This window comes from Nasonia vitripennis, chromosome 1 (assembly GCF_009193385.2).
Source record: "Nasonia vitripennis strain AsymCx chromosome 1, Nvit_psr_1.1, whole genome shotgun sequence".
Lineage (NCBI taxonomy): Eukaryota > Metazoa > Arthropoda > Insecta > Hymenoptera > Pteromalidae > Nasonia > Nasonia vitripennis.
This window is the reverse complement of record NC_045757.1, coordinates 36463655-36475820: the sequence shown is the minus strand read 5'-3', so window position 1 is coordinate 36475820 and position 12166 is coordinate 36463655. Positions and strand designations below refer to the sequence as shown.

The 12166-nt window shown below is 44.0% G+C and overlaps 1 protein-coding gene across 4 annotated transcripts in view; it reads right to left on the bottom strand.

The window, feature by feature from the left end:
- Nucleotides 1–4266: 4266 nt before the first annotated feature.
- LOC100678771 overlaps nt 4267–12166 on the bottom strand; it is a 105010-nt gene continuing 97110 nt past the window's right edge. For all 4 annotated transcript variants that reach the window (XM_016981292.3, XM_003423778.5, XM_008217381.4 and 1 more), the window contains exons 4-5: nt 11941–12047; nt 4267–11849 (exon numbers count right to left, since the gene is read on the bottom strand). In XM_016981292.3, the coding sequence (XP_016836781.1) occupies nt 11343–11849; nt 11941–12047 (614 nt within the window). In that variant the 3' untranslated portion in view covers nt 4267–11342. The remainder of the gene's footprint in view (nt 11850–11940; nt 12048–12166) is intronic.

Below are 12166 nucleotides of genomic sequence, written 5' to 3'. Positions count from 1 at the left end.
ATAGTAGCTCACAATACTTTTCTCGACAGTATCCAAATATAAGGTCACATCAAAGGCAGCAAGCGGCTCCGCAAATTCTTGGCTACCTCGTAAACCGGCCAATACCCGGCCCTATTCACGGAATCCCTCTGTTTTCCCTCCATACGTAAGCAATTAACAAACGCGCCATAGAGAAAAAAATTCGGCGTGTAAAAGCTCTCTTTGCTTCTACCGAAAATATACGAGCATGAAATCGAGTCGGCAATGTGTATTATATTCGAATTGCGCAATAGTCCCAATGCAAACAATGCTGCTACCTTCGAGAAAGCCATTCTCCGCGAGAGGAAGCGTAAGAGAAAGGACACAGCTGGACGCGTCGTCCTTTTACCCTTACCGAAAAATTCAACCGAAAAGAGAGAGAGAGGGCCGCTATACATGCGCATTTCCCCAATTTCCCGTACAGGGTGTGTCGCGTGGCCCACCCGGCAGCGCATAAATTCACGCGCCGTCACAATTGCGCCACAATTAAAGGCTCCGAGCTGTGTGTGTGTGTGCATGCGTATGTATTTACACAGGAGCCGCGTCCCATTGTCGCGTGTCTCTTTTTTTCCGAGTCACTTTTCAGGGTGAGAGAGAGGCTTTCTTCGGGACGAGGAAAATTTTTCAGCTGGGCGGACGCGGAGGCTCCTGCTTCCTTATGCAATAATGGAAGACGGATCTGTTTCTCGCGAGGGACGGCGTGGTGACAAAAAATTATGTGAAAGTCATTTTCAGGGGAGAAGAATGCGTTGGGAATTCGTCGACTGTGGACAGATGAGAGAGGAAAAAAATTGGCGTGTAATTTGCATTGAATAGAAAATAGGGATGATTTTATTTTTGGGAGGACGAGGATTTACGCGGAAAGAGAAAGTGTTTGCTATTCACTCATAACTAAAAAAAAACAAAAATAGTTTACCGCCCTCGCAGACTTGGTACTAAAATAGCCAGTACAGAAATTAAAAAGGTACACCGATTTTCGAAGGACCATTCATCAACCCCGAGCGTGAAATCCAAAAACACTTACACACCCCGAGTAGAAAAAAATTAACTTACCATCCCGAGCAACAATTAATCAAGATCCATATCGTCCTAATGAATTTCTCAAGTATTCGCACTTACCAAAAAAACATCAATCACCCCCAGAAGAAAATCGAAAGCCTCTACCCAGTGCCCGCTAAAATTCCGCAAACAGTCGGTAACCTGGTCAAAGGGAAAGTGGGCGTGAGGCTCGACTGGCTTTTTTCACGATTTCGCCACCGAGTAATTCGTCAGAAGAGTCGAGGTCGATCATCGACAGCAAATCGCTCTCGGCGCGTTGTTCGACTCGCCTTTGTGCGATGCGACCGGTAGCCAACCCCCGAGAGTACAGTCGCGCTCGACAATGAACCTTCCTTCGGGAGGATGTGCAAAACGGAGGAAACGATTTTTCAGGGAAGGAAAATCAAGCTGACTCTATTACGCCTGAAAAGTAAAGAGCGTACGTGAGCACATCCACTGATTAACATAGTACGTTACGTGCGTCATCGATTTTCTAAGAAAAAGGCACCTCGTGTGTATGCAAGTATACCATAAAAAGCCAGCGCAGCCGTCAGCGCATCTCGACGGCAAAGGGCACACGACGTTTCGCCCGTATAACCGTAAAAGCAACGCAGGGAGGTCCCTCACACCCCAATTAAGATCTCTCAATTAGCGTATCTTATCTTGCGTCTGCTTATCGGCCCTGACAGCTGCCGCGGCAAGAGCCGGTCTTATCTCGCGGCGCATATTAAATATTGTACGCGCGCGTGTGCGGACTTCGATGTTGCGGATCTTGTTGATGGTCACGCCTCCGGTGCTATTTTTAGCTTGTATCTTCGATCGTACCGAGAGGCATTTTTTTGCTCCATTTCGAGCTGCGGATATAACTCGCTCGGTTAGTCCTACGGGATGGATCGGCTGCAGGATCGAAGGATTTATGAGCTCCGAGATTTTTGCACCGCGTGGAATTGGAATAATTAAAGCTACACGCGGCTGCGAGTCGGAGAAACACGAGCGCGTAACTTTATACCGATAAATTAGAAGCGAAGCTTTCAAATTTATCAGCCGATCTTTTTCAGGTTGACTTAGTCGATATTTACCTTTGACTCTCTCGCTCTCTTTAGGGACGACGATTTCACACGACTCTTCTGTGCAGCCTTGGAATATCGCGCTCTCGTTTCGCACGTACGCGACATAAAGGCAGCACTTTACCAAAGGACTCCATGTATACCGTCGGCTAATACTTCCGGCGGTCCTCGACTCAGCTGCGCGCGCAGTCAAGCGACGAGAGGAAGCGAAAAAAGGTGTACACACACAGCCGAACCTCTAAAAAAAATATATATATAGAGAGAGAAAGAAACGCAGACCTACGCGCGGAATGTAATTTAAAAAGAATTTAGATCCATCGGAGATAAGAGCGCATTATTTCGTGCGCGCGAGTGTGCGTATGCGTGTATATATATAAATATACGGCAAAGAAGGAGGGTCGGACCGGCCTACTATTGCGCTCAGGAGGAATTAAAGGGGAGGAAGTGGAGGAGATATTCTCTCTGGCTCTCCGCGATTTCCAGATCAAATATAATGCAGAGCGAGAGCGAGTCTCGAGTGATCGAAGAAAGTCGTCGTCGGCTTAGCTCAAGGGAGTGCGTATAGAGCGGAGAAAGGAAAAGGACCGAGATTTTTTCGGACGATGTTTGGGGAGCCCTTGAAGGAGTCCGCATGATGGAATCAACGGTATATGCCGTGGGGATATTCAAGTGGCCCGCGACGCTCTGGAGTAGACCGAATTTTCTCAGTCGCATACATGCGTACCTATACAGCGCGTGCTACACTCGATTTTTTGTGCTCTCTTGGCGCTGCTCGCTTTCTCTCTCTTTTCGCGGCATTGTCGTGCTCGGCTCTTTGTCACACGACGAGAGTATGATAATCCTTAGCTTCATATAAGAATATGCAATGTTATCATTATAATCAAGCTTTCTGCAGAAAGAAGCAAAATCTAATACACGCGTGGTCAGCGAATAAAGAAAGCAGCGGCGAAAGCCATTTCACACGCTGATAAATCTTGATACAAATCGTCGTCAGCAGCAGCAACGCCCCAAGCTCGGGGCATCAGCAGCGACCCTCGTACATACGAATGCGCGGTCGCCCTAATGCTTTCTCGATCTCTTGTATAAGTATACAATATAGAAGGACAAATAGGCACACGAGAGAGAGAGAGAGAGAGAGAGAGAGAGAGAGAGAGAGAGAGAGAGAGAGAGAAGTGCCGGCGGACGATGATGTTTGATTTCGCTTTTCACGAGCGTCGTCCGTTCTTCTTTCCTCCTCTCCGGGCCGAAAGTTTGTTCCGTTTTATGTGTGTGTGTATAATATAATATTTGGACGTGGATTCCAACTCGAGTGGCCGGGACAGCTTCTCGTGCCATTGTGTGGAATCGATTTGATCTGAATTATGTCGTGGATTCTCTTTTTTGTATAGAAAAATAATAACACGTCGTTTTGAAAATAAAAATTGTTTCGAAATGAAAACTAGATCGTGCAGAAGAGGAAAACGTGCGAATGTGAGAGTATATGAAAAGTAGAGAAGTAGGACTCGGTGAAGAGTAGAAGGCATATGTGCGGCATTTACAAATGCACACACAGAGCGTCAGAGTGCAGGGCAATAAAGAACACACAGAGTCGTTTTTTTAGCAGTGTATGAGCGTGTATTTGACAGTGTTTTTTTTTCTCTCTTTCTCGTATACGGCGGCACACAGTAGTTTAAGAACTCGCAGTTGTATGTATTTTTTGCGATTTGCGTTGGAATGTTAGTTTATTGCTAGCTGCGACCGGGCGAGCCGTGTTCGTTTTTTACATAATTAATTTTTTTTTGTTCTCTTCTTCCTCTCCTTCTCCGGGCAATCGTTACTCGCTTTTCCCTGCGCAGACGTATATTATGTGTGTATGTACAGCCGTGCGGCCAAGTTTTTCATACCCCCTTTTTTCTTTTGATTCGTTCATCATAGTGTATATAATTATTGCTGCTGTCGCCGGTGCGGCGTCAGATCGGCCTCGATCACCGCTCAGACCTCCTTATATAATGCTCAAACAATCGAAATATATATGTTTGTATTTGTTTTTTTTGTTTGCTTCTTATTTATCATGTTTATCATCGTATGTGACGTGTATATTATCGACTCTCCACTGCTAAATTTTTCTTAAAGAGCTTAAAATAAAACTTAGAACAATGAATTGTGGTCAGTCGTGTACAGCATGCGTGCTTTATTAATCAAGTTACATGCTGCAACATATTTCATTTCATTATCTTCGAGTAACTTATCTAAAGCTTATAACGTTATACAAATTCATATATCATATACGAAAAATCAAATTTACAAGTTTTTATAATATATATGCATGTTCAATAAATTATAACAATGACAGTATACAAATAAATAATATGACAACTGCGCACTGCTCGCACTCACATATATCCGACCGAGAAACTTCGTCAAAGTAAAATCCATTATAATGTAGAATAGCGACGTGAGACAACCCGGGAGACGGATCCTATCGCGACCGCAGACGCGCGTAACTGGCCACGTTAGTCGTAAAATAACGATCCTATTACAGTAAAAAACGTTGAACGACAGCCGCGAACGGATCCGTCTTCGGAGTCTCGCTTCGTGAACGCGCTCGCGAAATAAACACTCGATTATAACGTGTAAAAATACTCGACCTTTAATCCTCTCATCGTTGAAAATGGCTTTTTTTATATTATAAAAAATCAGAGTGTGTGATCAAAGCGTCTGAACTCTCGCGTACCACGTCTTCCTCATCACCCGCATCAACGTCGTAATCATCGTATAATCGTCATCATCATCATCATCGATTGCCAAAACGCGACATCCGCACTTATTATCCTCGAAAAATGTATGCGTGGGTGTGTGTGTGGTGTAAGTGTAAGTGAAAATTCGTCGCCCACCCCCTTTGCTATTTCGAACATTTATACACGATCAGAGCACGCCCGGGTACATCGACACATCGATTTAGTGGGTAACGGAGTATGTATGCCTCTATATTACAGCGCGAATAATGTAGGTGTATCTCACACGCTCTCTCTTTCTCTTTCTCTCTTTTCACACAGCAATTCGTATATACCTTTATTATCCTCTGTTTTTTTTGTGTTTTTTTTTGTTTGTTATGTTTGTTTGCTTCATTCGTACGGCTTCCACATAGTTGTCTTCGTTATAATCGTCGTTATCGTCGTCCGTTAACACCTCATTCTCACTCAGCATACTTTTGCATCATAATTATTATTGGTAATATTATTATTATTATTATCATCATCATCGTCATCGAGTGTCTCTAACAAGTCGGTATTAAATATCTTACAATACACATCATCTGTTCATATATATTTATTTATGTATAATATTTATATTTTACCTTTTGTTTCTTATTATTTCATTTTTTTTATTAAGTTATATGCTATCTATCTAGGGTAGTCAGATTCATCCTTTTTTCGTGTCATAATCTTTTGCTTATCTCTCGTTTTCGCTATTCGTTAATCATCGTCATTTCTCTCTTTTTCGTCGTTTTCCGCATCTTTTTGAAATTTTGTTCTCCCCCCTCTCTCCTTCTAGTCAATAATCGATCGATGGCGAAAGTAAAAAAAGTGACGTTCGACTCGCAGCCAAGTCATTCGTCAAACGAGTTTGGTAATTCATCTTTTTTGTCTCACTTGTTTCTCCCCCGTATTATTATCATCCCCACAAGCCCTGTCTCATCTGTATATATAATATATAAATTCCAATGCTCATAATACGAAGGTGACAAGAGATATCAAGGTATTTTTTCTTGTTAAAGTTTCTTTAATTTGTACACTTTTTTCTTTTGAATATTTGTAAAAATACAAGTCTCATTTGGTTATACATTCCTCTCCTCTCTTTTTCTCTCTCACTCTCTCTCTCTCTTTCTCTCGCTCTCTCTCTCGCTCTCCCTCTCTCTCTCTCTCTCTCTCTCTCTCTCTCTCTCTCTCTCTCTCTCTCTCTCTCTCTCTCGTTCTCTCGTCGAATATATATCTCGAGGCGCTCTCTCGACTTCGATGACTTGCCTCCGAGCTTGCCGATGAGTCCGCGATATTTGGCGCTCGACGAAAACACATTTCCGCCCGTCTCGCGATCCGTCTGCGTCTATCTCTCCGCGAGGCGCCACCTTTCTTTTTGCTTTTCCTCGTCGCGGCGCTGGCTGATCCTGTCTCGCCTCATCGACGAGCCGGAAATTTTTCTGTCGAAGTGTGCTGACAAGAGATTATGCTTAATACACATACAAAAAACGAGTAGATTAATTTTTAGAGCTGGCGTTACAATACCGTATTACAATACAATTACATTACAAGTTATATTAGTAGTTCTATTATTAAATAATAAGCGTCGTTCTCGCGTTCTTATTTTATTTCTCTTTCCTTTCTTACTACACGATCCTTTTTCATATCTTTTTTTTTGTCTCGTGGTCAGAGATTAAATACTTGTGTAAGTGGGTCTTTGCGACTCGAAACGTTGTTTTTGCATTATTATTACTTTTTTGTCATCGGGTCCATCGTTCGATGTCTTCATGTTCCTCTCGATGTTCTCTGACGAAAATCCGTATTTGAAAGCTTCTACACCCGGAACCGTCAAAATACGTCTTTTATATTTTATGCCTCGAAAAATATACAGACCTTCGGCGTCGGCAAAGATGCAATCGGTATTATCTGTTTCAAAACAATAGGATGCACGTTAGGTATCGTATAGAAATATCAGGACTTTTCGACGCGCATCGATAGGAACACGAGTTACTCATCAGGTTGCTCTCTTCTACAACATCAGCTTTATTTTTTCATAATTTCATAATCTTTCTGACAGGAATCATCATGTATACTTGTGTTTTCATGTAAGCTTTTTTTATTTCTTTTATTTTCCATTAACGACAATTTTATTTTTACAAACATCGCACTTCCGGGGCCCTCGGCGCACTCTTATATATCGCCGTCCGTGTGTCGATCTCGCGCTCGACTCATTGATCGTGAAAAACGAGAGCTAAAGGAGATTTATATAATCGTCGTCTTATACATTTTGAGTATTATCAGATATATATTCTGTAGTCGGAGGGTGAAAGCGTGATTGGCGGCGTTACATGTTCTGGAGGTGCGTATAACACGAGTTAGGATGACTACTTTATGTATAGTCCAGAAGATGCAACGATTCGTGATCGCTGACTGAAATTCCGCATTTTGGTGTTTGAAGTCATACATAGCTATAACGCAATATAGTTCCTCGACTATACGTAGGGGAGACTGGAAGATAAAACAACTAGGACTCTCACATTGTTTTTTTTTTCAAGCTATAAGGTTTGTTTCGTTTATTTTATAAAAATTTTTTTTCATTCAACGACCGCCCTAAGGAATCGGCATGTGGACTCTGACAATATTTCGTCGTTTTTTTGTAGTTTTTTTGTTTGTTTGTTTGTTCATTTCATATAGTTTTTAAATTGTGCGCGTAGGCCACCGGCTTGCATATAACGGAAGCGTCGTGTGGTTCAAATAAAAAAATTAATTTAATATAAAAATAAAAAAGATTCAATACACTCGAAGCACGAACAAGATTTTTGTCATCATACATCCTCCTCTACAGCTTATACAGTAGAAAATTTTGATTAGCATCGTTTCGCGTCTCTATGTAGTTTCTTAACAATCAGACTTCAGGACTTGTTTGCTTTGTTTTCTATTTATTTGACCATTTAACCTCTACGTTGTCTAGAACATTAATCGAATGTTTCACGTGTCTCGTTATTAGGTTTAAAAAATCTCTCTCTCTGAGCTGCAGAATGGCCGTCTCTCTCAATCGTGCTTTGAATGCCTTAATAATAATCGTATGGTTCAATGAAGTAATGGCGTCGCGGGTATATTATAGAGTATACTTTAAACATAACAATAATGTACAATATGAGAACTGACTTGACGTATACTGACTGTTGCTTATGGGAGAGAGAAAGAAATGATAAAAGGACAGAGAGCAGTACAAGATATATAGATTTAGCCTTGAGTTATTCTTTCTTTCTTTCTTTCCTTCTTTCGCATCTCGCGATTAGCCGTCGTGTGTGTGTTTGTCTTTATTTTTTGCTTTTTGTCCTTCGTGTACACGCGTACACGCAAGAGGAAAAAGGAAGAATGTCCGCGGCTTATTCACAGTACAGATATACCTAAACGTGATTTCAATAAATAAGCTACCTAGGGGAGCGATTCTTACAATTCTTCGTCTTATTCTGCTTATTTTTTTTCTTCCTCGCGAGAAAAGGGGTAGGCGCTCCTTAGGTGGTGACCTTGCCAGATTAAGAAACCCACGATAGAAGAGCTGCGTCCCCTGCGCAGCGCGGCCCGTTGTACGGATTCTCACTGCTTCTTTTCTTTTTTTCTCGCTCTTCGACGAAAAAACACACGCCCAACAACTGCAGCGTACTTTTTTAAGGCAATTATTTATCGCAACGCGTACATGCACGATGGCCAGTGAGGATCCGGAGCAGACGACGTGCGCGCGCGACGCTAGGGGGCGCAGCTAAAACCCCGCGGCGCGCGAGAGAAAATTAGCCGGCTTTGAATTCTATATTATAAGTACCTATAAGTATACTGGCATGGCGTTTCTTATGGCGTCTCCGGCGCGCGTCACCACCGCGTCATATATCGTGTACCTAACCTAGTAATACAGTCTGCAATTAGCGTCCTAAGGATTAAGTTCATTTTTCTTTTTCTTTTAATCGGTAATGTATAATATATTACACGCACTCGCACGCGTCGTCTATCTCGGCATGTTTACACGCACACACGCACGTTATGTGTCACCCCCGGACGTCGTCCGTGTGCTCTTTCTCTGAGAATTCAAGGAACATCTCTCTCCCTCGATATCGTGAAAAGAAAAGTCCAGGAGTACACACTCGATAAAAGATCCTTTATTCATGTCAATTTTCGAAAAGTAAGTAAAAAAAACATGCGACCACGCAGAGGAGCCAAGAGCACGCGAACGATCTCCAGAGTATACTACAGATATTATATTATAAGTAAATGTCATCGCTGCATACACATGAATCAGACACGCATACAAACTTTGTCTCACACACAAAACTACAAGTTTTAGGCGGTGTAATAGCACAGCGAGCGAGTTTTCCTTATAATTTTTTCTTATAACTTTTATTTTATATTTTTTTTTTGTGTTCAGCGCGGCGCGACCTACTGTTATAACATAGTATGCCTGCTCTCTTTTTTCTCTCTCTCTCGCGCGCGCGAGAAAATTTTTAGTACACAGCGCAAACGTTTATTATATAATCGTATTATCATATATTTTTTTTTTGCGGTGACGCGAGAGCGAATTTCGGATGTCCTCTCGCGGGAGGCGGTGGCGGCCGAGCTCAGGGGTGCAACAGTCGAGACGTACGAACTAACACCCGTCTGCGTTTATTTATATCGTCGATTATCCTCTATTGATTATTATATCAGACCCGCTGAAAGGTATTCTCTGCTGAACTCTCTTTCTCTCTCTCTCTCTCTCTCTCTCTCTCTCTCTCTCTCTCTCTCTCTCTCTCTCTGGCATGTGTATAAATAATAATAATAATAATAATAGTAATCAGAATTCGAAGCGCGCAATAAGTACGAGAAATTAATAATTACCCTATTTATATATTACTGTGGTAATTTTAAAAGGAAAGGAGGTAGTATCCGGTGATTCGCGTACGTATAGACTACTGCGCGGCACCTCTGAGCGCGGTTGACTTGGTCTTCATTTTTGCTTTAGACTCGTTCGCGCGTATACAACTACATTATAATGTGTCTGTGTGTTATTGTTGCTGTTGCATATAATATAAGTATAGTGAACAACAGAACGATTATACTTTTTTTCTCTCGCGTTATACTTTGCGGTGGGCAAGTATATGCATGTGTGGGTGTGAGTGTGTTGGTACTGGGGAGAAGAGGAGTTTCTCTCGAAAAACTGCGTGTAATAATCACTTATTTACAATACTTCGTATTTAATATTATTAATATATGGATAAATGTAAGGCTCTCCTCGTATTTACAATAATATAATTATAAACAGAATAGTGGTCGTCTACACGCTAAACATAAGTAGTAGAGTATTTTAAGTTACATAAATACATTGTGTAAGTAATACGACTTTCCTCGATGGGCCGTGTAAGTGTGTGTGTGTGTGTGTCTGCGTAGCGGGTTCTCTACCGTTGAGAACGCGTTCAAACCTTATTGCTGTCGAGGTGTACAATTCGTAATGTGTGTATAATTAATTATTAATCAAGACTCTGTTCCAATCGTTTTTTCGCAAATGGAGAACGTACTCTCTCCCTCTCGTGTATGTGTGTCTGTGTGTGGGAGCAGCATGCGTGAGAATTACAAACGACACTTTTAACGACGATGCAGCCAAATACGAAATATCATAAATAAATGCTCACAATAAATCTACGGTGCGCTCGCGTTGGAACGTAAAATCGTACAAAGTACTCAGCAGCGGTGTGTGTGTGTGTGTGTGTGCGCGCGCGTGTTCAATAAAAACGAACGGAATGAATCGCGGAAGTGCGCGAACCCGAGCAGAACTTGGAGGTGATCGGCTAGCCGTTGGTCCAATACAACTTACTGGCCATTGTCGCTCGACTGCAGTGCGTACTCGCCCCTCCGTCGATCTCGGCGCGCTCGATCGCCGCGAAGGATTCGAGCCGGAAAAATCGCAGCTACGGAGGATCGTTCGCGCAATGAATCAGACTCGCGTGTACAAAAATTATAGAGACGGCAAGAAGCTAATCGGAAGGATCCCCCGGTGGCGAGCGTCGATTTCACCCGCCCGCACATACTAATGGCTGATTCGTGTGTCCGAGCGGGAATCGTTCACGGATCGTCGTCCCGAGCTCGTCGGACGAGCGAATGAGCAGCAGCGTACATTAATACCCTAGCGCGGAATCCGTCTCGTAGCTGGTGAAATTCTGCTCGGGAGCTGGCTCGCGACGACGAGCTCTACGATAATGACGAGGAGGAGAACGAGAGGCTTCGGCCGCCGCCGGGACGAGGAGGCATCGCTCGATAACGGTGGGTAGTGCTGGTACTGCTGCTGTCGATGATGACGATGAGGAGGATGCCTCGGCTCGAGCGGCGCCGGCTTCATCGCGAGCCCTCTCGTCCTTGTAGCCGTCGTCGTGGTCGTCGTAGTAGTAGTATTATTAGAATCGTGGAGAGTAGTCTCGTGGGTCTCACTTGTGATGAGGCAGTCTTGATCGACGAGCCGCCCAGCGGCGGCGGCTCAATACTTGCTCCCAGCCTCGACGAGTAGGCTGCTACGACTACTGCTGCTGCCGGCGGCGTGTCGTCTCCTCGTCGTCGTCGAGTCCTCGCGCATCTGCTGCTTCTTCCAGCTGTTGCCGGCCTGGTGCCGATGGCGGTGCTGCGTCGCCAGCTGCGTCAGCCGGCCGCCCGTCGCGGCCGCGGAGCTTTCCGACGCCGGCAGCAGCGAGTTCTTCGGCTGCTGGTGGGACTTTCTGCTGTGCTCCGAGGAGCTCCCTCGCAGGAGCTCCCGGTGCTTCATGCCGCCCTTGTTCGACGTGATGATGTCGTTGTGGCGCTCGACGCCCGCGAACGGATTGAGCTTGATGAAGTTGTAGCACTCCTGCCGGCCGCGCTGCGACGTCATCGGCTTGCCGCTCTTGTTGAAGCCGATGTAGCGCGTCGGGTCCACGACCGACCGGTACCTAAGGTACCTGCCGTTGTAGATCTCGTAGAACTGGCACCGCTCGTCCCTCTGCTTCTTCGGCTGAAAGCAGACGCGCGTCATCGTTTCGGTTCACTCTCGACTCGCTCTAACTTTGATATTACACTAATGTGCATGTGTTTTGGATACCTACCAGGCCTATGACTTTCCACCGTTTGCTGAAGCAAATGTACCGTCTGCTCTTCTCCGCGAAGATGTACAGCTTCATACTAAAATCTTCCGACTGCGTTGTCATTTTTTCTGCAATCAGACAAAGGGGAGGCACCGTTAGCGCTGTGTAACTCGCACGGTACCGATATTCTGATAAAAGGTAAAATCGCGATTTTCCGACGTTTCACACCTCTACGAACCCCCGCATC